This window comes from Dendrobates tinctorius, unplaced genomic scaffold, assembly GCF_039654945.1.
Source record: "Dendrobates tinctorius isolate UK_male_01 unplaced genomic scaffold, ASM3965494v1 ptg000020l, whole genome shotgun sequence".
In the NCBI taxonomy this organism is placed as follows: Eukaryota; Metazoa; Chordata; class Amphibia; order Anura; family Dendrobatidae; genus Dendrobates; species Dendrobates tinctorius.
In genome coordinates, this window is record NW_027361688.1 from 33,138,859 (window position 1) to 33,165,638 (window position 26,780).

Below are 26,780 nucleotides of genomic sequence, written 5' to 3' on the forward strand. Positions count from 1 at the left end.
GGCACGGGAAAGGAAAGAAGGAGTAAGACGTTGATCTGAAGCCTGAGCTTCCATAGGAAAGAAAGACAAGTACGGAATGTAGGAGAAGAGGGAACACAGAGGACGTGGGTTAGGAGAGAACCCTGCCTAGAAGTTCTAAGCGCAAGGCCGGGGCCCGGTCCCAGAGGTTGTATGGACACTAATGGTTCTGCAGCAGACACCGGTGGAGTAGTGGGCTGTAAATGCACTACTCCCATCTAAGACTTGGGGCACAACAGCAACACGGATAGAGAGCCGCGGCTCAGGAGTAAGGAGTCCCCGAAGCAGGCTACAGCTGTCTGCCGTACAAGTAGAATTCTTGGGAACATCTGATAGGAGGAACTCCAGTGTAACTCAGTACTAGGAGATCTTCACACTTAAAGGCGCTATAGAGGAGACGTTCAGAAAAGGTACATAAGTTGGCGGAGTGTTGGAAGGGAGGATTCCATCTTGCCTGGAGGTTGACTGAGTCACTGACCCGGAGGACATGGCACAGAAGCGGGCACTACAGACTGTGAGTAAAGCTTTGGAACTACATGCCCTGGTGTCCTCCATTCCTTCTTGCATCCGCCAGCCTGGCACTGCTACATCCCCTGCGCCAGACACTACACCATCTAAGTGTCACTTCACCTATTTTGCCCTGGGACAACAGCCCTGCCTGTGGAGGGCTATAACATCACTGCTGCACCACACTATCTGTCCCATAGGATCTGTCTGCAGAGTCGGCCTAACATCTCACTTGCCGAACACCACAGGTGGCGTCACGAACTATACCATTAACTACATTCCACCATAAGCATTATCCCGCTATTACTTGGGCGCCCAGGGCCACGGCCCTGGTCACCGCTGCTGTGACACATCCTGCATTAAAAATGGCCACTGGCGCGGAGAAGAAGGGCGTGACGATATGGGAGGTCCTAGGAAAAGACCACCAAAAGTCTTGGGCCTCCACTGCCTGAATTACTATGTGACAGCGACATGGCCCACCCCCTGAGGGGTTCGTATACTGGCTTGGTATGGAGGCGCTGGAAGAAGACGCCGCCCCAAGAAGGAGGGGCAGAAGCTAGTGGCGGGAAAGGGGCCGAGGCAGGAAGAAGAACGCCAGAACGCCATTTTGGAGAGAGATGGGAGGAGGCCTGTGGAGAGCGGGGAAGCGAATCTCCCTGGCGCCATGGCTGAAGGCTCCAACCCAGTATCGGAGAAGGACCGCCGGCAGCTGGAGGACGAAATTGCCCAGCTGACGCGCAGCCTGCAACTGAGGCAGGAGGCCTTGTGGAGGCTGAACTGGCAGCGCGCCCAGTAGGGGCCTACACCTGCGGTGACCGCCGCTGCTGCAGCGGAGCTTCCCCAGGCAGATGCCGTGGAGCCTGCCACTACCATCGCACCGCTGGCAGCATCCGAAGCCCCTTTGCTGCCGCCACGGGAGGAATTATATGAGGCTCCGGGAACTGAAGTGGAGAAAGAGAAGCTCCCGTCCGGACCTAACGCGGCTGCGCAGGTCCCTACAGAGGCCCCCGCGGACCCCGAGCCATCACCTACTGCCACCGGCCCGGAGCAGAGACCACACCGCCCGGAGGCTCCAGGTACATCTGATGCCCCGACACCTGGGAAGGCCCTGGGGTGTACCGCGGTCGCAGCAGCTGGCCAGGTCGTGCTAGATCTGGTCTGGGACCGGGATACCAGTCCCCGGGGGGGACACCGGAACCCCTGAAGGTGGTGCCGCAGTGCCAAACCAGCCTAGATCGGTCCCGGGAGGAAAGGGAAGATGATGAGAACTGGGCTAGTTGTCAAGCTACCATCCGGCAACTGGCAGCTGAACACCGGGAGAGGGAGCAGCACCAGTTAGCAGTACTAGGCCCAGATTTGGACCGGAAGGAGCGGACCCGTGCCGGTCATTATGGTCCCAGAGATGTGGCAGGTTGGGGCCACGTCCTGAATGTGAATCAGGGAGGGGGTTCGGCTTTATCCATGACCCTAGCCGGATCTCCGATCTGTTCTTCAATCGGAGGGATGTGGAGCCACACTTGAGGAAGGGGCATCCTGACAGGAACCTGAGCCCGGGAGATCACGAAGGTCTGAGAGGCTGGTACGCCATGAACATCAGGCGAGTCCCGGAGGATCTTATCCAGACCTGCAGGCAGAAACCCCTACTGCCCCCATGTGCCAAGGTGCGCCAAAAGTACAGAAAGCCACAAGTTTCACCCCACTGGAAGAAGAGTACCTGAGGACTGCCCATGCGTTCCTTTCACCTGGTAGCACTTCACAATCATCAGCTTCCAGAACCCCAGGAGGGAATAACAATCATTAATCTCGTTACCCAGGAGGGTATTTGCACCGTTGTGCTTTAAAGTTATTTTTGTTTATACATCATGTTTTTTCCAGTGTTGCCCTGTTTTGTTGGCAGCCTTTCCATTGAACTGCAGAGATCATGAACGCTGAATGGTCCAGAACTGTAATTGTAAATAGTTGCACCTCTTTAGGTGCCCTCTCTTGGTTTTACATAGGACACTTTGCGAAGATCCCGGCTGGGAGCAGTGTTCAGCACTTCCAAGAATAATTGAACATTTTAATGTGAAGTATTTGATAATGATGTGTCTTATGAGAGTAAATGACTTTTATATAGAATGTTTTAATAAAGAGATGAGAGATTTGGATAGAGACTAATAAAGAATTGAAAATGGCACTACGGTTGTCACTCAGAGTTAAGAGTTAAGAGTAGAAAATGTGAAAAGAAATGTGTTGATGAAGAATACTGAAGTGATAGTGAGTAACAGACAATAGCACTTTGAATTGAGTATTGTATGGAAAATTGCACTTTTGACTTAGAATTTTAGATAGTTAATTAAGAATTGTTTGCAACGTTCAAGAATACGTGCCTCTCACATTGGGAAGTTTAGTATAAGAAATGTTTATTCAGCTTTATAAAAATTTGTATATTCCTGTATTGTCAACTTTGTTTGCCTTGCAGCCCGCGGACGTGCTGTGTTTAATGGGGGGGGTATGTGGTGCCTCTGAGGCTCAGTCGCCACAGAGGTACTGCACCTTCTCCTAAGGTGTGGTGCCCCACCATCCAGGTTAGGTGGGAACTCCTGACCACACTCCAACACTCGCACCCCACACAATAGAGTAGTTCAGCAAAACCACATTGCGGCTCCTTGCTTAGAGAGAAGCAGAGCACCTTTGGTGGTTCCCTGCTAAGAACACTAAACGTGCTAGGAGGTGGGTGGAGTTGATGATACATAAAAGAGTGGGAAGGTTTAGGATTACAAGTCAGTCAGTGAAGTCAGTCAGACGGGAGAGTCTGAGGGAGGAAGTCACTCGGAGAGGAGTGAGGGAAGGAGATCCCTGGAAGAGGGATGGAGGAAGGAGTGCTGCAGCAGGCCTGAGTGACCCGGGTCTACTGGCACGGGAAAGGAAAGAAGGCGTAAGACGTTGAACTGAAGCCTGAGCTTCCATAGGAAAGAAAGACAAGTACGGAACGTAGGAGAAGAGGGAACACAGAGGACGTGGGTTAGGAGAGAACCCTGCCTAGAAGTTCTAAGCGCAGGTTGTATGGACACTAATGGTCCTGCAGCAGACACCGGTGGAGTAGTGGGCTGTAAATGCACCACTCCCATCTAAGACTTGGGGCACAACAGCAACATGGATAGAGAGCCGGGGCTCAGGAGTAAGGAGTCCCTGAAGCAGGCTACAGCTGTCTGCCGTACAAGTAGAGTTCTTGGGAACATCTGATAGGACGAACTCCAGTGTAATTCAGTACTAGGAGATCTTCACACTTAAAGGCGCTATAGAGGAGACGTTCAGAAAAGGTACATAAGTTGGCGGAGTGTTGGAAGGGAGGATTCCATCTTGCCTGGAGGTTGACTGAGTCCCTGACCTGGAGGACACGGCACAGAAGTGGGCACTACAGACTGTGAGTAAAGCTTTGGAACTACATGCCCTGGTGTCCTCCATTCCTTCTTGCATCCGCCAGCCTGGCACTGCTACATCCCCTGCGCCAGACACTACACCATCTAAGTGTCACTTCACCTATTCTGCCCTGGGACAACAGCCCTGCCAGTGGAGGGCTATAACATCACTGCCGCACCACACCATCTGTCCCAGAGGATCTGTCTGCAGCGTCGGCCTTACATCTCACTTGCCGAACACCACAGGTGGTGTCACGAAGTATACCATTAACTACATTCCACCATAAGCATTATCCCATTACTTGGGCGCCCAGGGCCACAGACCGGGTCACAGCTGCTGTGACACATCCCGCTGACACCGGCCCCCAGGGGCGTATCCAGGGGGGGGGCAGCCGGGGCAGTTGCCCCGGGCGCAGCCAGCAGGGGGGCGCAGTCGGGCCGCCTAATGCAAAGGTCTGCAGTGTCTCCCCCGGTGGCTGCGTTCTGCCGCCCCCCGTCCTGTGTGTCGGCTGTTCTCTGTGTCGGCTGTCAATCTGACAGCCGACGCAGAGAAGGAGGCTGCGCCCGCTCCCAGGCAGCAATTGTTGTACTTGGCGTCTATACAGACGCCAGTACAATTGAAGCTCTGACCAGAGCGCCGGGTCAGAGCGACGTCAGCAGCGAGATCAGGTCATGTGATCACGCTGCTGACATCACTCCCCGGTGCCCAGAGTGAACGCTGGTGGTAAGTGTGCTCCTCTGTGGAGCTGAAGAACCACCGAAGATGGGGGGTGTTCATGAGTGGAGATGGAGGCTTAATGTGGGGATGCGGGTTAATGAGTGGAGATGGGGGTTAATGAGTGGAGATGGGGGTTAATGTGGGAGGGGTTAATGAATGGAGATAGAGGTTAATGTGTGGGGGTTAATGTGGAGATGGGGGTTAATGTGGAGATGGGGGTTAATGAGTGGAGATGGGGGTTAATGTGTGTGGGGTTAATGAGTGGAGATAGGGGTTAATGTGTGGGGGTTAATGTGGGGATGGGGGTTAATGAGTGGAGGGGTTAATGAGTGGAGATGGGGGTTAATATGTGGGGGTTAATGAGTGGAGATGGGGGTTAATGAGTGAAGATGGGGGTTAATGTGTGGGGGGTACATAATGTGTGAGGGGATTTGGGAGTAGGGACGGGGGTTATTGAGTGGGGATGGGGGATACTTAATGTGTGGGGGGATTTGGAGTGGGGATGGGGGGTTATTTATTGTGTGTGAGGGATTTGGAGTGGGGATGAGGGATTTAATGTGTGGGGGGATTTGGAGTGGGGATGGGGGTACTTAATGTGTGTGGCGGATTGGGGATGGGGGATTTGGAGTGGGGGGATTTAATGTGTGGGGAGATTTGAGGACACAATGAAGAATATGTATGTATGAGGGCATGTATGAGGAAACAGTATGGGGCATGGGTGCAGACAGGGGTGTGAACGGGTAAATGTATGTGGACACAGTATGAGTAGCGATGGGAAAAATGTATGTGGACACAGTATGGGGAGTCAGGGGAATGTGTGAGCAGACAGTATAGAGAATGTGGGGGTAAATATATGAGGAGACAGTATGGTGAACAGGTGGGATGATAGAGGAGACAGTATGAGGATGAAGGGGAATAGTGTGAGGTGACGGTATATTGCAGATATTTTTATTTAGGAGCATTATAATGACACTTCTATCCTTAAGGGCATCGTGTGGAGATTTGCTGCAGAAGACCGGAGAAGATGGAAGTCTGCAGAGACGAGATGTGGATGAGAAAACGCATCATGGGATCTGGACAAGAAGAAGAAAAGAAGGAGGACGACTCCAGAGACGACGTCATCTATAAGGTACCTGGAGGTAAATGTTATTTGTGATACTGACTTATTCTCTTATTTTTATTTATGTTAGGAACATTAAAGGGGTTGTCCAGGTTGGTGATGAGTCTGCAGACATTCTATGTGATTGCAGACTTCTGAATCCTCACAGTGCTCACTGTACGCTGTTAGGATTCTCTTGTGCCGGTAATATACATACATACGGTCACATGCTGACTAGACATGTGTGGCCTCACTCAATGGAAATGAACGGAGCGAGGCCGGACACGTCTAGTCAGAATGTGGCCAGAAGTATATAAATCACATACTTGTGCTGTGCTGATTGTACATCGGCAAAGGAGAATCCTAAATGTGTGCAGGGCATTAGTTGTGAGAATTCAGAAGCTGCAATGTCAGGATTCAGCTCTGCAGGTTCCAGTAGTCATCACATAGACACTTCACTCATATGCGATTTTCATAGTTATGGTCCTGTGACAACGAGCTTCTCATCCTGCTTTCAGCTTTTTAATTGAACATTGAGAGCATTAGGGAGAGCAGCTCGTGGGTACATGACTAACTGTGCAAGTCGCATATGTACTTGGGGGGCGCCGAAACAAATTCTTGCCCCGGGTGCCAGAAAGCCTAGATACGCCTCTGCCGGCCCGGTACCGAGTACCCCACAGCCCTGGGAGGGCGACCCACTTATAGGACAGGTATTCTTCTTTGTATACATTTCGGTTGTTTACACGTGTCAGATTTCAGATGGATTTCCTCAATAATTCAACAGAAAATAATCTGCCATATCTCATTCTGGATGGTAAATATGGGCCATCTTTCTATACTTTGCTAAAATTTTCAACACTTTTTGGCTTGCTTACTTTGTTCCAAAAATTGGTGCAAAAATGCTGGCATGCACTGCTGTATTTCATGCCAGGTTCCCTCATGAGTAAGTTAAAAAAATAAATGTAATAAATGTGCTGTAAGGAACTTTTTTGCACAAATGAAGTCGGAATTCTGACACATTCTACGCAGTAAATCTTACCCAATTGTTTCTGCTTGGCATGAATAGGCTTACACTTGTTATGCATTATGACTTGGGAACTGCTATGGGTACCATGTTAGTGCCACATTAATGAGAAGTACATCGATAGTTTTGGTCACGTTTCCATTTGTCACTCATAGAAACCAAATGTAAAGTTTTGTTTTCCCAACACATGTTTTACAATTCTCTGGCTGGTTGCTATGGACCATACTGGGGACAAAACGGAGTTGTATTTTAAGCAACAATGATGGTTTCCTTTTTTTTTTTTTTTTTTACATTTTTCCTCATTTTGGGTACATGCCACAAGTCTATATAGTACCTTATCGATACCCAGTTTGGAATTCAATTGTCTCCATATATCATAAATTTATTGTGATTTTGCCACATTTTTCAAAAAACCTTGAAAATAAATGTTTTTTTTTGCAAAAAAAGCAATAAAGTTATGATGTGAGAATATATTGGAGTATTTATCACATTTGTGCTATGGTGGTGGTACTAACTGTAGTTGTGGGTGTGGCAGTATGTCTGTGGTATACCCCAGGTAATTATTTCAACCTTATTCCTGCATGGCTGAAGAAACTAACTCGGTTGTTGAAACCGCATTGATCTAAAAAAATCTAATAAATCTGTGTGTTATTCAATTTACTTCCACTACAAGAAGTACACTTCTCAGTGCAAAATTAACATTGGTGGTGATACCTTGATTCACAATATTTTTGATGGGGTATCCGATCCGCTTCCTAAACCCTCACCCCTTGTGACCTGCTATGACAGTCACGCATATAATGGCCAACTCTTCTCTGGTGCATAAAGTTGCCAAACGGTCATTAGGGGTTCCATTTTTTTTATTGAGAAGTTGGAGTCCTCGAGATATAAATAGTTACTTGAAGACATCTCAACTTTCGGACATACATTTTTGGCTCCTTGCTTTTGCAGCACCACCTTCCCTAGAAAACCAACTTCCCAACCTGCTGCCCCCTGTTACGTGTCATATTGCTGTTTCAATAGTGTCCACAATACAATAATATGAAATTATTATAGGGTCACCATATTGTGCTCCAAAAATAAAACTGCCAATCACATTGGCCCTGATTTATCAAGACTGGCATTTTGTATGCCAGTCTTGACTAAAGGTTCGTTGGACTAAGATGCCTCTAATTCATTAACAGACCTACACCTTTTAATGAATGTGGTGCATTTGAGAACTGGCCTGCTCACTTCTTACATTTCTGGTGGAACTGACACCACTTTTGTGGTGCAAATTATGATGAACTTTAGGGGCGGACTTTGCTATACTCTGTCCCACCACAGTTTCGCTCACTCTGGCAAAGTTGTCTTGGACTGGCATAAAAACACCAAAAATCGCAAAATTTTGAGTATATAAAAATTTTAAGGTGTTTTTTACAGCAGAAAATTGGGGCAATTGGCTTTCAAACTAAGCATAGTGCACCCTTTCCCGATGTGAATTCAACACTTTATGGGTGTTGGAGTACCCCAATGCCCTTCTTATAATTTGGCGTTGATTCTTCGGTGTTAGGGTCAATGTTATAAGAAGCCAATTTACATATGTTTCCTGAGCAGCAGATGTTGTACCATTTAAATTATATCTCAGGTGCCCAATGCTGAAAGATAATGGTGCTACCCCCTCAGCACCTCTAATTGATTATACCATGAAGTACAGACTTCTATAATCATATAGCTGATATCTCACCTGGTGTTGAACAGCTTTATGGAATGAATATTTCCAATTCAGTTGTTAATATATGTTCTTGTCTTGTGTATAATTTTGGTTTCTTGTATTCCTTCTGTGCCTATTTTCTTCTGTTGCTCACATTCAGCTGTTTCTCCCAGTTGGATGCTGTGACAGTTCTGCTTTATCCGCTGGTGTATTACTTCTTGTATTACTATCCTTTACGAAGCCTTACATCTGCTGCTGTCTATCTCCTTCATTGAGTGCCTCCTCCCGCTCTGCTAACTTTTTACTGCCTTCTTCTACTTGGTACTATCCTTTCCTTCTACCTTCTCATTCCTCACTCTCGCATCTCACCCTAGACTCGGTCTCAGGATAGCTGTTGTGGGTCATCCTCTAATGACATAATGTCACTATTACAGGGTGATAGGGTAAAGATAGCACAGACGACACTCCATATGTAAAGATCATCATGGCTTTCTTGCTGTAAGTGTTTGTGTTGCTAGGTGTCTATTACTGATGTCGACTGGTGACTAAATGCAATGTAAAGTCTAAAATTAATCATTCAAATAAAATCTTTTAAATTAAAACAGATATAAAACATGTTATGGTGAAATATACAATTTGATCACTCATCTCCTTTTTTTTTACCAAAATTTTAATTCTTATAAATTTTTGGAATTTTCAATTTTGATAAAAAATTTCTTGAAAAGAAAAGCTCTTGTTTCTTGCTATTACAACTTCTTTAAAAAGGTTATCTTAATCTTTGTTACCAGTTACCATGTATACCTTCAATCTGTGTGACCATATTATGCCATGTTTCTCATCTTCTGCTGCCTTGAAGGCCTTGCCTAGTTTACGTATATTAAGGGCTGTAGTTTTGCAACACCTGGAGAGCGACAGGATGAAAACATTACCTACAATTCAGCCACTGGCTCCCATGCAATAGCATTTTTTTCTAATCACACTTGGACTTGTCACATTGACTTCTTGAAGTCCTCACTGTGCACCTTCTCCAATCTTTTTGTATCTATTGGTCCCAACACAAGCAAACACCAGAAATGTCCACCACTGCTGCTCAGGACCACAATTTTTCATAGTCACTTAAGCTCTCCATCTCATTCTCATACCCTCTTCTAAAACCTTAAGGGCTGATTTAGGCACAGACCTTGGTTATCTTTCATGGAAAGCCTCTGTACTTGCCATTTGACTCACTAGGCACACATTCTCTCTTAGCGCTAACTCTTTTATACATGTGCTTCAACTCCAACATACCATTTCTGGCGTTTCAGCCCCACAAAGCTCACCTATGAGGTCAGCTTATGGCTTACAGTAAAACGAACCCCACTGACTTACAGCTGCTTCTCCTGAAAGCTGGGATCAAGGAAAAAAGCATTACCGGCGCTTCACAACTGGATCCCGAAATGAGCTAAGGAAGTTAGTGAAAACATTGAAATATAATGAAGAACAAAGGCCTAGAGCTTTTTGGGATGCAGATGTTCTACTCTGAGATCAGTCTGTTCTTGACCTAAGAATTCAGACACAGTGGAGAGTAAATTGAGATGGCCCAATTTGAGACAGATGTTTATATGGCCCTGAACTGGTTAAACAAAGGGCCTATGACTGAGGAAGTTGCTTGGGTCCTGGGGGTTAATGGAAAATGATGGAATTAATGGGGGCTGCACTATGGATTTATGGGTGTAATATACAGGGATATAAGAAGGAAAAGGGCGCCAATGGCCATTCAGCCACTTTTTTACCTGAAATGGAAGATGTCCAGCCTTGAATAGCAGCTACGGGAGAAGATTGCCCAGGAGGGCATAAGTTGGCTGCAGAGATTTCTATCGCCTTCACCCCCTCCAGAGTCTACAGGAGCTGTACAGGGAAGCATTTCTCCCTGCGGTCGTCTGAGACAGTGCGTGAGGCCTCGATCTCCTGAGCCCTAGTCCTGTGGCGGGGACCAGATGACGTCAGACTTGCACTGATAATATCACCGGACAGCACACGGCTCAGCATACAGGCTGTGAACCAGTCAGGAATATACAAGGGTCGGCGGCAGTGGAGAACCGCAGGATGCAGGAGGGCGATATAGAAGGTCCTCACCACAAGGAACTGCAGACTGCTGGAGGTATAACCCCAAGAGGCAGCTGAGGCAACATTGAGGACACAGATCCGGAGTCATCTGTAGGGTGCATGCCCCGTGCTAGAGGCATTGTCCACACCACTTAACACACAATTCAAATAAGGATTTAGTCTCTGCTTTAAAGACTGTGCTAGCAGTTTTAAACCAAGAACATGGGCAAAGTAACCCACCTTTTATTACCGGGCAGGGAGTTTCCTCCTCAGCCTTGAGTGGATTCCATGTCTCAAGGTTTGGTTTTCTGAAATTTGTTTTTTTTTTTTGTGGGGTGGCTCCTTTGGGTACTTAACTGGTTGGGGAAACATTAAAAGATTGGAGTAGAGTGGAGAGTATATTAATATTTGGTCCCTTGTTCCTTCGATCAGGTGACCTTCGATAAGGAGCACTCTTTTGAAAGGAGTGACAGGAAGGTTAAAGTGGCTAAAACGTTTGGTAACTGGCTACAGGCCTTTATAGTTTTGGCTCATGAGATCTGTTGTCTACACCCAGAGAAAGGTCCAGAATTGTTGGCTTAAGCTGACACCATATTTAATGCTCGTAAATTAAATGAGGGATTGGCATGATGGAAATACGATGAGGAGTTCCGACGACATCTGGCGCTATGTCCAGGTGTGGGTTGGGCAACAAAAGCTATGGGCATTTGGATTAAATTAATTTTAGGCCAACGCCCACAACAGCGGTCCTTTCCTGTTAGTGCCTCTTCCACCAGCCAGTCCCCAGTAGCAATTTCACCAAGACGTAATGAGACATGTTGGTTATACAACGAAGGCCACTGCCGATTCTATGACACGTGTAAGTTTAAAAATGAGTGTATAGTATGTGATGGAGCACATGCAGTGTTGTGGTGCTTCCATAGACAGAAGCAGAACACCAGAATGAGTTCCGCCAGTGCAAGCGAGAACGCCGGTGAAAAAGGAAGTTCTTCTGTACTGGCTAGAACGGTACCCCAAGACGGAGGAAGCAAAGGTGCTTTGGGAAGGGTTTTGTGAGCATTTCCGGATACCTTTTCAGTTTTCAGCAGTGTCATTGTTCAGTTTGAATTTAAAATCAGTTCAGAATAATAAAGTTTTAGTCATGGAAAAATTGATGAAGGAGGTTGCACTTGGCAGGATGGTGGGACCTTTTCCCGCCTTTTGAAAATCTAGGTTTTGCTACCAAGGAAGGAGCCTGGCAAGTAGCGCCTCATTTATCATTTCTCATTCCCTCCGGGATCATCCATTGATGATCGAATATCCAAAGAAGATGCAACGGTGAGATACATGTCTTTTGATAGGGTGATTTTCTTGGTCAAAGAAGCAGGTAGAGGTGCTTTATTGTCGAAATCGAACATTGAAGCGGCTTTTAGGCTTCTGCTCATACATGTTGAGTGTTTACATTTGTTATTTTGCCATTTTGAAGGTGACAATTTTGTGGACATGTTTACTGCTTACTAATGGGGTGTTTTATTTTTTGTTTTTATTTTGAGATGTTTTGTTGTTTTCTAGAATGGTTACTGAAATGGGAGATGGGTTTATATTACTCAACGCATTATCTCGATGATTTTCTGTTTGTAGGCCCAGGTGATTTCCAGGTTTGTCAGTATTTGCTGCATACTTTTCGCATATTGATCCAGAAGTTTGGTGTCTCCTTGTCAGAAGAGAAAACTGAGGGGACAGTATGGGTGTGAGCACACGCTGCGGATTCTGCTGCGGATTGATCCGCGTGGATTTTGCAAAATCCGCAGGTCAAAAGACCTGCGGTTTATCTGCGGATTAGCCTGCAGTTTTGCCCTGCGGTTTATCACCTCTACAATGGAGGAGATGGTAAACCGTAGCAGAATCCGCAGAAAGAATTGACATGTCAATTCTTTCTGCAGATTAGAAACTGCAGCAAATCTGCGCGGAAAAATCTGCACCGTCTGCACTGCGGTTTCCATTTCCCATAGGATATTATGGTACTGTACACCGCAGCAGAAACTGCTGCGGATCTGCAGGGCCACAACCGCTGCGGATCCGCAGCAGAATCCTCAGAGTGTGCACGCACCCTAAGACGTTTGACCTTTTTAGGTATAGAGATTGATACAGACCAGTTGGTTTTAAGGTTGACGATCGATAAGGTAAAAAAAATTACAGCTCGGCGTGGTTCAATTCAGTGGTGCTAAGAAAACCACTTTACACCAGTTACAAGTTTTGTTGGGTTTGTTGAATTTCATGTGCAAGGTGATCCCCATAGATATATTTTGCAACTACACCATTTTATCAGGGTTGCACGGAACATGAAGAATGATCTATTGGTTTGGAGAGAATTTCTACATGCCTTCAATGGTAGAATACTATTCCAAGAAGAGGAGGTGTGATGATCTTAGCCTATTTACGGGTGCAGTGGGAAGTGATGGATTTGCAGCAGCATTTGGTAATCAATGGTGTAGGGGGCAATGGCCGCAGTATTGGTCAGTGGTAGGTCTGACAAGAAACACGGCAGTCCTGGAGATATTCCCAATAGCATGTGATCAGTCACATTCCTGAAATGAATATGAGTGTGTTCAGTTTGGCAACGAAAAGATTTCTTGCTACACTGACATTTTTGCTGTGGAATTGGCTATCAATACACAAACATTAGCATCTCCCCCGGTCTAGCATTAATAAGACATTTAGTGCGTAGGTGTCTTCAACATAACATTTGGTTGAGAGCCAAGCATGTTCTGGGATCGCAAAATGTTGTGGCTGATGTTCTATCCCGTTCTCAAGTGCAGGGTTCAGAGAGCTTCGTCCATCAGTGGATCCTGTTGGTTGGCCTTGCACAAATTTCTTATGAAGCATAATAGAGAAGAACTTGTCACTTTGGTATGGAATTCAATGTCGGTTGAAATATGGCAAGGACATGCAAAAGCATGAAAGGATTGGTTGGTATGTAGGAAGGGTATTGTACCAGAGCATGCAGCAGAATTGCTATCGGTAACGTTAGATTATTAAAAAGAATTAAGACATACAGGTGCATCGATGAGCAAGTTGTCTACGTATTTAGCCGGGGTAGCTTTCTTTCTGAAACTGTATGAGAAGAAACATGTGACAAAAGTTTTTGTGGTGAGACAAATAGTGAAGGGATGGCGTAAAGAGATGGTGGCTTTGGACAAGCACCGTCCGATATCTTATCAATTATTAGTTAATTTAATGCATATACTGGTTGTGGTATGTAGGAATGGGGATGAAATAGCTTTATTTAGAGTAGCCTTCTCTTTGACATTCTTTGGAGCATTAACAGTTGGGGAATTAGTTCCTCACGCAAAGAATTCCATAAACGGTCTTCTGTTTAAGGATGTGGTCATCTGCGGAACAGTGTTAAAAATTTGTGTTAAGAAGTCAAAAACGGATGTTTGGACAATGCACATGGTTGTCGTTGAACGAGTTGCAGTCGGAATTCTACCATGTAAAAATGATAAAGCAGTACTTGGGATGAAGGTAAAGTTTTCCTATTGAATAGGGATAATACATCTTTATCTCTTTATCAGTTTTCAGTGGTTTTTAAAAAGTGTATTAGTGAATTAGGTTTAGCCGTCTCGGAATTTGGGACAAATTCTTTCTGTATTGTGGCGGCTACTACTGCAGATGTGTGTGGTATGTCACCCAGGGAAGTCAAAACACTAGGTAGGGGGAAATCTGATTGTTTTAGAAGTTACATCAGCCCTGATCTCGTCATTTAAGGTGTTTTTTTTACTGTAAGCAGCAAAGTGTACAATAAGGCCTTCCCCACAGGCCACTTTTATGGATCGTCGTTTCTTCTTTCTATTGCAAGTTTCACAACGGCAAAAACGGTTTTTGAAATAGGACATTCTTTCATTATCTGGGCAGAGAACGTCCCGGTGGACTTAATTTTGGCGGTTCACAGGTTTCAATTTTTTGGAAAGGGGTTAGAGGCCTTTGATGGACCCAGGTTCTCCCGATGGTCGTGCAATGTAGCCGGCAGTTTGGAGGCAACATAATACTTATAATCCATGCAGGCGGTAATGATTTGTGTAAGATAAAGGTAGGACATTTGTTGGCTTTGATGAAACAGGATCTTTCAAGATTTAAGGATTTCTTTACTTGTGGAACTATCGTCTGGTCTGAAATAATTCTCAGGACCATTTGACAAGAGGCCAGGAACTTAGCAAGGGCTCAAAGGGCAAAACGATTACTCAATGTTAGAGTTTCGAAACACGTTCAGGCTTTGAGCGTGGTAGTAGTGAGACATAAGGATCTAGAAGGGGATAATAAGGGCATACTTAGGAATGATGGGGTTCACTTGAACGAAATAGGGATGGATATTTTCCTATCAGGTTCGCAAGATTGTTTGGAAGGAGCATTAATACTTTCGGGTGGGGTTAATCGAATTTAATGTAGTGTTAGATTGCCTCCCGCCATGGCGGTTCTCGTCCTTGCTCGATAAATTTTACTTGCAAGGCCCGCTGTGTAGCAGCAGTTGACCTTTGGATTTTTGTTTAGTATAAAGCATGAAATAAACATGGATGTTGAATGATTTTTAGCAAATGTATGTATGTTTTTGGGTTAAATAAAAGCGGTGTCCAACCAACATAAACCAGCATCTGTGTATAGTATTCTTTATTCAAGATTCATCTTTGGGATGGTTTGTTCCGTTAATGCAACCCAATTCTATGATTAAGAAAGGGTTGTGTTTTTTTCAATCTCTTTGCAGTCTTATAAAATAACCAATGGAAGCTTGGAAGGGTCACGTTGGAGAAAAATGTAACCACACTACTGAAGCCTGCTCTCTGGGGATGATCCAAGAGGAGAGACCGGTCATAAGAAATCACTTGCTGGGAGTTCGGCCCCAGAATGCACATGCCTTTCATTTAATGCTAGCCAGAGCTCAAATTTGGACTGGTAGTGGTAGAAAGTGCAACAGGCTCTGATGTTCCAGTGTTTTATGGGATGAATATATTGAGAGAATTAGAGGACTCAGTGACCATTGTGACCAGAGACACATGGAGGTTAGTCAGCGTTTGAAAGGAGCCATGGGGCTAGAAGAGTCAGCATTGCAATAGGAGGGGATTGCTGTGGCTTGAACTCTATGTTCTGTATAGGTCACACAGATGCAGATAAGGACGGTAAATGTCACTAAGCAGATGGTCATTCTGATACTCTGTGAAGAAATTGAGTTGACGCTACGTAAAATGCAAGATGTTGGTAAAATGCTGGGAAAACACCTTCTTGCTTTCTCCCGCACTCGGATGGACTATGGGTTGTCCAAGACGTTAGAGCACAAAATCAAAGCAGGATGTGCAAGATCTCGAACAGAATTACAAGCCTTCCTGAGATTAGATGTTTATTATCGGCAATTTGTCAAAAATATGATGAGAGGCAACACCTTCATATGCAATGCCGAACAGAGGAAGATCAGAAGCGACCAAGAAGCTTGACAGCACAGTTATTATGAATGAGCACATCCCAGGAACACTCGCTACTCGAAACCGTGCAGTCTAAACATGCTGATAAAGACCCACCAAAAGTGCAAATTTCTCGTTTGTAAGGTGAAATAATCTTTTGGTCTGAACCAGTAGTGGGTGGGGGCAGAGGGTAGGGGAAGAGTTTGCCCCGTGTCCACTTACAGTGGGGAAAAAAGTAATTAGTCAGCCACCAATTGTGCAAGTTCTCCCACTTAAAAACATGAGAGAGCTGTAATTGACATTGACTTATTTTGCAAATTATGGTGGAAAATAAGTATTTGGTCACCTAAAAACACGCAAGATTTCTGGCTCTCACAGACCTGCATCTTCTTCTTTAAGCCATGTGCACACGCTGCGGATTCTGCTGCGGATCCGTTGTGGATTTGGCCGCTGTGGATCTGCTGCAGACAGTGTACAGCACCATGTAAGTCTATGGGATTTACAATCTGCTGTGCACATGCTGCAGATTTTCAACTGCGGAAAAGCTGCGGTTTTGAATCCTCAGAAAGAATTGACATGCTGCTGCGGAAAACCGCAGGCCAATCCGCAGGTAAAACCGCAGATCATTTTATCTGCGGTTTTACCTGCGGATCCGCAGATACAAATCGGCGGGTGAATCTGCAGCGTGTGCACATAGCCTAAGACGCTCCTCTGTCCTCCACTCATTACCTGTAGTAATGGCACCTGTTTGAACTTGTTATCAGTATAAAAGACACCTGTGCACACCCTCAAACAGTCACACTCCAAACTCCACTATGGTGAAGACCAAAGAGCTGTCGAAGGACACCAGAAACAAAATTGTAGCCCTGCACCAGGCTGGGAAGACTGAATCTGCAATAGGCAAGCAGCTTGGTGTGATGAAATCAACTATGGGAGCAATAATAAGAAAGTAGAAGACATACAAGACCACTGATAATCTCCCTCGATCTGGGGCTCCACGCAAGATCTCACCCCGCGGGGTCAAAATGATCACAAGAACGATGAGCAAACATCCCAGAACCACACAGGGGGATGTAGTAAATGACCTGCATAGAGCTAGGACCACCGTAACAAATGCTACAATCAGTAACTCACTACGCCGCCAGGGACTAAGTTCCTGCAAAGCCAGACGTGTCCCACTGCTTAAGCCAGTACATGTCTGAGCCCGTCTGAAGTTTGCTAGAGAGCATTTGGATTATCCAGAAGTGTATTGGGAGAATGTTATATGGTCTGATGAAACCAAAGAAGAATTGTTTGGTAGAAACAAAACTTGTCATGTTTGGAAACAGATTGCTGAGTTGCATCCAAAGAACACCATACCTACTGTTAAGGATGGGGGTGACAACATCATGCTTTGGGGCTGTTTCTCTGCAAAGCGACCAGGACGACTGATCCGTGTACATGAAAGAATGAATGGGGCCATGTATCGTGAGATTTTGAGTGCAAACCTCCTTCCAGTAGCAAGGGCATTGAGGATGAAATGTGAATGGGTCTTTCAGCATGATAATGATCCCAAGCACACTGCCAGGGCAATGAAGGAGTGGCTTCGTAGGAAGCATATGAAGGTCCTAGAATGGTCTAGCCAGTCTCCAGATCTCAACCCCATAGAAAACCTTTGGAGGGATTTGAAAGTGCATGTTGCCAAGCGACAGCCTGAAAACATCACTGCTCTAGAGGAGATCTGCATGGAGGAATGGGCCAACATACCACCAACAGTGTTTGCCAACCTTGTGAAGACCTACAGAAAACGTTTGACCTCTGTCATTGTCAACAAAGGATATATAACAAAATATTGAGAACTTTTGTTAATGACCAAATACTTATTTTCCACCCTAATTTGCTAAATAAATCTTGCCAAATCAGACAATGTGATTTTCTGGATGTTTTCTCATTTTGACTCTCATAGTTGTGGTCTACCTATGATGTCAATTACAGGCCTCGCTCATCTTTTTAAGTGGGAGCACTTGCACAATTGGTGGCTGACTATATACTTTTTTTCTCCACTGTTCCAGTCCTGTTGAACATACAAGATATTACAGTACAGTTATACTGTAGATAATGACTTACAGGCACTGGATTGCACACCACCAAAAAAAAACATAAACACAAAATCCCTAGCCTTGTCCAGGAGATAACTAAACAAAATAGAACCCTGGCTACTCAGACACTGCTGAGCTAGTCCCTGTTTAGTCAAACACAATGACTATTGTCCATAACAACCACTGAGACTTGGTGCACACAGCCTGTGCAGACTCTTTTCAGAAAGGGATTCTGGCTTTCTCCCACTCTTCAGCTCCATCACAAATCCACTCTGGTCAGCCTCACCCAGCTAACTTAGGCCAGGTTCACATAGCGTTAACACAGCCAGTTCAATGCATAGCGTTGACGGGCTGCGTTAACCCTATAGCATAACGCGATATGCGTTATGCTGTACCGCTAGCGCTGATGCTTCATCAGCACTAGCGGTGACGGAGCCTAAGACGCTGCAGCCCGTGTCCGAGGCTCCGGCAGTGAATGACGGCACGTTGCAAACGCGTGCCGCTTTATGGCATGCGTCGCGATGCGCCACATAATGGGGGTCTATGGCAGCGTTAACGGACTGCATTATACCGCAGTGTAATGCAGTACATTTAATGGACTGCCATAACGCAGTGTGACCCCAGCCTAAGGTGAACTAACCTGGTTATATGCAGAGCCAACCAGGTGCACCTAATCAAAACCTGAAGAGCTAGGATTTAACCCTAGCCTACTTGGCTTTGCTACAGCATGCATGACCAAAATTACATACCCTTCTGTGGATTTATGGGAGCAGATGTGTAACCATTAACTTCTATGGGTCTGTTAGAGCATGACCACCTCTCCCATAGACAGGGAATAGAGCAAGGCTCATGGATGTTCACTACTGCTCCAATCACATAGGGGACTTATGGACCTTTGTTCTTTATTTCTGGGGTTCCAGCTATTCTGTGCATAGGTGATAAATATTTTATTGGTCAACCCCCTTCAAAAAATGAATGGCAGAATTTATTGACCAGATTAGAAATGTGGATTTATTTTGATCACGTTTTGTTTTCTTATTCTTTTTTTACGTATCCTTCAGCTTATCACTATTCACAAAGCATAGCAGCGATGTGTATAATCCCTGAATAACTGCAGTTCTGGACGTCATGCGTTGGATATCTCATTCATTTCCAATCCCATACATGTGGGAATTTTCTGCACTTGTTACAATGCTCGTCAAGTCTTCATAATGGATGGCAGGTTCCCTGCTGAGCCACATCTCTGAGCGTTAGTGATGGATGCTTGTTCAGGGGAACGGTGGCCAGAACACAAAGAAAGAACGCACAAGCGGTAAAGCATGAAATAATGCTGTTTATTCAGAAGCTGTCTATACACGGTAAACAATGCAAGCACATACATCGCATCGAGGGACATATACCAGGTGAGCCCTCAAGAAGCCGGCAGGAAGCCAAGGAGAAGGCACAAGACTGGGACCGGAACGCTCCGCAGATCCATCCAGCTGATTGAGGCATGCAACCTGTTGTGCTTGTCTGATCGCCTCATGTGCTCGCTCAGCATCACTTTAAAGGGAATGTATCATCAAAAAATGACCTACCTTAGGTTTTTATGTTAAAAATGTTTTTTAAAAATGTTGAGTATTTTTTTTTATCACAGTCTGCATTGAAAAAAAAAATTCCAAAACCTGCAATTTTCACAGTGGCCACTGGGGTTATTCTAGACTCTCACTTCCTGTTGGTTCAGGAAATGCACATGTACATTAACATGGAAAGGCTGAATCAGACCCTATCTTTTGTATTGCGGCATCTAATGAGCGTGTGCAACGGTTATTGTGACATCGCCTATTGTGATTGGTGGCTCCTGTGTAATCAGCTGTGTAGAGAGGTGTTATCAGCCATTGTCATCCTGACTCTGATGATAATGATACTTCTGAAAAGTCTTCTATAAAGAGTAGGAAATTAAGAGTCTAAAAAAGCGGACCAGTATGAAAATGGCAAGATTTCGTTCTTTTTTTTTTTACATATTGATTGTGATGATACGAAAAAAAAAAGCCAATATTTAAAAGAAAAATAAATTTAACAGAAAAACCTGCTAAAACATTAGGTAATTTTCTAAAGATTTGTTACCTTGAAACAACGTAAACCATGTGATTCTTAAGGTGCGGACAATATATAAAAACCCAACATTTCTTCCAAATTAGATTCTAGCATTTTTAAGTAATACAAGATACAACCGGCGGCGCTCATCTTCCAGGAGAACTAAAAACCGTGCATGTTGAAATTTAATATGTCCGATCCATACATATCAGGTTGTCTGAGAGATCTGATCACTCAAATGTGTGTGTATATATATATATATATATATATATATATACACACACACATATTTGATACACATGTGCATATATACAGTATATAATATATATTATATTATAATTATAATATATATATTATAGGCAGCCGAGGGCAAGAACTGTGATGTTGCCCATAGCAGTAGCTTGTAGGTTGCACTGTTGGGCGCTAATGTTTTTTTTTCTTTTTGGTACAATAGAACTAAGTAAATTGTTTTCACATGGAGCTGTAGTATGGATGTGTGAATGATGCCAAACTGCTGCAAATATTCTTTGGTTCAGTGTCTCTGTAAAATAAAAAAATAAATAAAAAAAAATCCCTTTTCACCACCAGAGGGCGCCATAGTTTGCTTTTTTTTTTAATTCCATTTTGCCAGCAGAGGACGCCATAGTTTGCTTTTTTTAAAATTCCATTTTGCCAGCAGAGGGCACTATAATTTGCTTTTTTTTCAACCCCATTTTGCCACCTGAGGGCGCCATAGTTTGCTTTTTTTAAAAAATTTTACCCAGCATGCAAATGACTTATAGGGAACATTATTTGTATCATTGGCAAATATTTTCAACATATGCCCATTTCAACAGGAGCAAATTTTCCTGGGAAAATTCTAGCGCTCGGCTTGAATGAAAAATGAATGTTCACTTTTTAACACAGTCATTTTTCATTTAATATTCTGCGCCCGCGCTTTCTGATTCAGAGCTTTATGTTTATGCATAGCCACCACTAGGGGGAGCTCAAGGTTCCTAACTTTTTTTCTAGTGGCAGCTGTGGATCGGCAGTGGTGGGCGTCTGTGGAGCGGCAGAGAATTGAGTACGTTTTTTTTTTGCTTTTGCTGCAGTTTTTTCTCCTAGAAGCATACGTCTTCTTTGATGTCTCATTGACCCTCAGAGATGTTTCTGTAGACATCTGTAATATCTGAATATCCATGAACCAAGTGCCATAGATTCTTGGCTCGGCCTTTAAAGGTTACAGCACTAAGAATAGAAGGAAGAAATGTCATCAGGGCCGAACATTGGCACCTGTAACTATACAAGAGCCAACTACTACTTACATCATGGCTACAATGATGAGTGATTGCCAGCACTGACCGCACCGACACGGATTGTTGTGGACATCTTTTCATGCTGCAATTCACAACATGACCACTTGGTGGCCACATACAGACACGTGTTTCATAGACCTCTCCTGACAGAGTGTTGCCAAATTGTGTCTTCCCCCCCCCCCAAGGTGATCACATGACATATCTCAGGATGTGTTGGACCAAGGTCCAATACATGGAACAACACATCTGTGGCACCAACATTCTGCCGTCTGTTACAGAGAATTGTCTTAATCTTTCATCCTTATTTTGTAAGGTTCTGTTCACATCAGATGAATTTAATATTGATGTAGTTTTTGAGTCAAAACTGATGAAAAAAGTCACATTTTTGTGTGCCTAGAGCAACATGATGTAGGGGCAGGGACCCTGATTCCAGCGATGTATCACTTACTTGGGCTGCTTGCTGCAGTTTTGGTAAAAGCCTTGTTTTAACTGCTGCAGATCAAGAACTTCTCTGAGCTCTATCTATATAACCCCGCCCACATCTCTGATTGGCCGATTTCTGTGAACACTGCGCATAGGCTGAAAGCTGCCAATCAGGAGTGTGGGTGGGGTTGGACTACATGACAGCACGTTTTCTAGTCCTCTAGTGATAATCTCCTGCTGATAAAACTATGATTTTATCCAAACTACAGGAAGCAGCCCAGTAAGTGACACATCGCTGGAATCAGGGTCTCTGTCTATACATTATGCTAAAACTTGATGACAGATTCTGTATAAATAAGGTCTGCAACTTTATTCACACATAACTTTCTACTGTGCATAAAATAATCTGTGACAGGAAAAAGGTAGCATATCATTTAAAAGCTCATACACAGTATATAGTTCTGGGGAGCCCAGTTATAGAGGTTGGACCTCTGTTTTTTTTTCTATTTGCAAGCCCTCTTGCCACCACTAGAGGGAGACTAGGAGTTTACTACATAATGTGTATACGCTAAACTCACTAATAAGATGCGAGCAGTAAGCTCCTCAGCTCCCTCTAGTGGTGACTGTATGTAGTCACAATTTGAACTTTTATATCCATGTTGATGCAGCAAGTTTGATGCTCTCTATCAGAAATACTAAGATCAGAGCAGCTCTTGCAGGCTCTAAAGAATAGAGCTGGTAAGTGGCACAATTTCCTTGCCTAAGTAACCAGCCATTTTGAGACCACAGAGGTGGCCGGTAACCTAGGCAATCAGCTGTACGCAGCAGAATTAAAATTCCCTCTGGAACGGAGGTGACTTTTAATAAGAGATAAATTGCGAAGTTGCTTGTTCTTACAAGCATTTTCTAATTTTACTAAATAAAACGAGGCAAACCCTTTTATAAAAGGTGGACATCCACTTTAAACGGAAGTTGTCGGAGGCTTTTTTCTGTTCAATCTGAAAGCAGCATAGTATAGGGAAAGAAAGCCTGAATACAGTGATGTGTCACTCACTGGGCTGCTCGGTGCAGTTCTGATTGAATCCTTGTTCTAGCAGTGCTCCTACTGTGCTTTGTATTACCCCCACCCACACCGCTGATTGGCAGCTTCCTGCGTGCACTGTCTGCAAGCTGCCAATCAGTGGTGGGGGCGGGGTTACACAGATTAGCTGGACTGAAATGCACGGGAGACCTAGTCCTCTAAGGATAAACTCCTGCTGATACAGCACTGATTGTACTGACACTACTATAGTAAGTGACATATCCCTGGAATCAGAGTCTCTGCCTCTACATCATACTGCTCTCGGATTGAGCAATAAAAACCTGCTGACAGATTCCCTTTAAGCATAGTGCTTTGTGGCAACCTGTAGTCACACACTCTTATAGACGAATCTATTGAGGAAAGTTAAAGGACCTTGAACTAAAGTGCCAGTCGCCATATATACGTGAACAGAATGAATAGTTACATTAATAACGTAGGATTTACAATTACATAAAAGTGTTCAAGGTCACCAAATTGTCTTAGTTCATGAGTGATAGGTCCGATCCAGAACTATATATCTACAAAACGTAGGAGCTTGTGGACTCTTGGGCCTTTAAAAGGGCTTTTTGCACAATTGTGACCTTTTTCATTGTCTATTTGTGGTCCTTTAAGCAATCCATTTGACTTCAGCTATTCCCAAATTATACCTTTGCCACCGCAGGATGATGAAGTTGGGTCAGGGCTATGCTACAAGTCAGATGGTATGATGTTATCATGTGTTACAATGCATCCACAGCACGAGACTGCTCTGATCGTTTCCCTTAGGCTAGGTGCACAAGAGCGAAATGTTTGTCATCTGAGAAAATCGGATCAATTATGTAAATGACACTCTGATCATGGAATCACAGAATGGTAGAGTTGGAAGGGACCTCCCGAGTCCAAGTTTCCAACCCCCGACTCAATGCAGGATTCACCAAACCATCTCAGACAGATGTCTATCCAGCCTCTGTTTGAAGACTTCTATTGAAGGAGCACTTACCACTTCTCGTGGCAGCCTGTTCCACTCATTGATCACTCTAACTGTCAAAAAGTTTTTCTAAACTCTGGTCCAAGTTTGGCGATCATTGTGTGGTCCGATTCTCTCAGATGAGAAGATGGAAAAAAATGTCTCCATCTTCTCCATTGTGTTAGTGCGCGGAACTCAGACTGCAGTCAGATGTTTTCCGCGGACTCGTTGACTTACGTGGCCGAATGCAAGTCGAATATCTGATCGAACTCGGGCATGCAGTGATGCTTCCTGGACATATGCATGGTGCCCATAGAATAACTTTGGTTCGATGTTTTGTCGGACAGCAAATACGCTCGTGTGCACCTCACCCTTAGAATCCCATAGCTGTGATCCAATGGTAGGACTGTGAACAGGATATGGATAAGTGTCTTATTGGCAGGAGTTCCACTTTTTTAAATTCCCACTCATCACAACAACGGGGGTCTCCTGTCCCTCATTTGAATGGAGCGGCAATCATTGGTAATGTCCCAAGACTAGGCCAATGCCGGAGAAGGCTGAGTACTGCAATTGGCTATCTCCATCAGGCCTGAATGGAGCTGGACTGCTCATACATTATACCATTCAGTTAAAATATGGAACATAGGGTGCATTTTCGTGCTATATATTGGGGTCCCAGTGGTGGGACTGCAATTGATCAGATGCTGTAGATAGGTGATAAGTAGAGCTGGAGCAAATTGATTTGTACCAAATTGTCCTTTGGTCGCGACAGTAATTTCTGGCTGATGGATGGGAGCCCTGAGAACCTCCTATTATCTGACGTCATCTACGGCTCTTCTTTTGATTGCGTGACATCATCGTTGCAGCACGTGTGACGTTCCTCAGACCATGGAGGTACATGACAGTTCTCACAGCTCCCATCCTACGGCCCCAGATTACTATCATGGTCGATAGATCAGGTGGTGCAAATCGATTTGCGCCAAATCTAGTGAAAAGTTTGTGGAACACTGCTGGCCAAACACAGTAGATGAAAGTCCAAGAAAGCAACATTAGCCATGTAGCTTCGCCCTTACAGCTGGCCTGGGATAGTTTCACATCCATAAAATTCAGTACCATCACATTCATAGATCCAGCTACTTTTTGCCTTGGTGTATCTTCTTACGTTATCCCCTCAATGAAATTTTCTCTGTACTCTTTCCACTTCCATATATCGAACCCTAGTATACTCTCCAGGTGGTGGAAAGTTTCATCCATGGTAGTGCATTAATATATGTGCAGTGAGGAGCCAATGCATAGAATACTGAGAGGTTTTAATCAGTGCAAAGGCAACTGTCAAGTCACGATTCTCAAGTCCCTTCCTCATCCGGAACATTGTCCTATTTCCAGGTCGTAAATCACAACCTATCGAACAATCGATCTCCTCTAATCCTTCGAAGATTAGATCAAGTGTCCTCCAAAAATCTGATAGGTGTCTCTGCCAGGATTTGGAGGCATTGTATGATCAATTGTGAGTAATCTTCGGAAGTGTCCATCATCATCAACAACAACAACAACAACAACAACAGCAAACCTCCAAAATCTTACTTGTGTGTTCCAATCCCGACCTTAATCTCTTGCACGCTCTTTCTTCATATTGTTTTGTTTGATTTAGATTACTTCTCATAAAAAAAGATCGAAAAATAACATGAATGCTAATTTAGAATAAAAATCATAAAAAAATTACAATTTTTGTAAAAATTGTTTTGAAAAATCCACATTCTTTACAAGGAGAATCATTGTATTCACAGGGCAATGACGAATGATTCCGTCTATTTTTGCTGAAGTTTTGCCTGTGAAGTCTAATCTGATTAGTCAAATTTAGACTTTTTTTGGGCGTAAATTTTTGGCAGTGTAGGACTTATTAGACTTTTTTTGTGCTCTGTAGGCTGAACTAAAATATTCCAGACTACTTAATGGACAGATTAATTTATGGGGTGTATGGGAAAGGAGAGCTGGAAGGAAGACTATCTCTCTTCAGCCGTAAGCTTCCATACCATCCTTTGGGTGAGAATGGATAGCTCCGAAATACTGGAGATTTTGCCCCAGAATCTTCTGACTCTACAGAAATGTCAGATCCTGTTGGGGATCTTCTGGCTCTTGGTGTTGCTGGTAGAGAGGATCCATTTCTTATAGTGGGGCTCCAAGGTGTGCTGATATGAATGGGGGATTGAGGACTTGTAACGCCCCATGGTGAAGTGCTCTTCCGCTTTGCAGCATTGATGATATTACGAGCAAGCAAAGCCTTCATTTGATTTCCACCCTTCAGGTCATTCTCTATTCTGAGAGGCGATGGAGACTGGGACCGATCGCTCCAAGCTGGTGACAGGCAGCGTGGTGGTGGAGGACTTCGAATGACCAAACCTTCATCAAAACTTTGTAAAGATGCTGAAGAACTTGCCCAACCATCCAACGATCCTTGATGTTGAAGTGCTCGATTGTAGGAGAATCCAGGTTTCTGAGAATAAAAAAATGTATATTTTTACTACAAGTATAGAAGATCAAAACTAACTAATAGGGATAATGACTAAAAACTATGACTAAAAACTAAATCCACCAATAACGTAAGAGATGGTTAAGCTGTCAAAAAACTTATACTGCTCAACTTATGAAGAAACCAAGAGTTAATTTCCAGAAAATGAAATGTATTTTTCACCCCAATTATTAACCATACATAGAAATAAGAAAGGTGAAATTTGTGCTTCTGCCATGTCATGGAGGCCTCTTGCGGCTCTGTGCTATCAATGTAGTCTCAATTCACACTGCATCACAGACATCCAGACACCACAGATGTTCAGGCACCACAGTAGGCATCCCACATATCAAGACAACACAGTTGGCACAACAGATGTCCATGCACCACAGTAGGCA

At 44.2% G+C, this 26,780-nt stretch overlaps 1 protein-coding gene across 2 annotated transcripts in view; it reads right to left on the reverse strand.

Moving 5' to 3' along the window:
• Window positions 1–19,365: 19,365 nt before the first annotated feature.
• The window catches only part of SYNPO (synaptopodin), a 118,700-nt gene continuing 111,285 nt past the window's right edge, over window positions 19,366–26,780 (reverse strand). For both annotated transcript variants that reach the window (XM_073567965.1, XM_073567967.1), the window contains one exon: window positions 19,366–26,367. In XM_073567965.1, coding sequence (XP_073424066.1) covers window positions 25,840–26,367 — 528 coding nt within the window. In that variant the 3' untranslated portion in view covers window positions 19,366–25,839. The remainder of the gene's footprint in view (window positions 26,368–26,780) is intronic.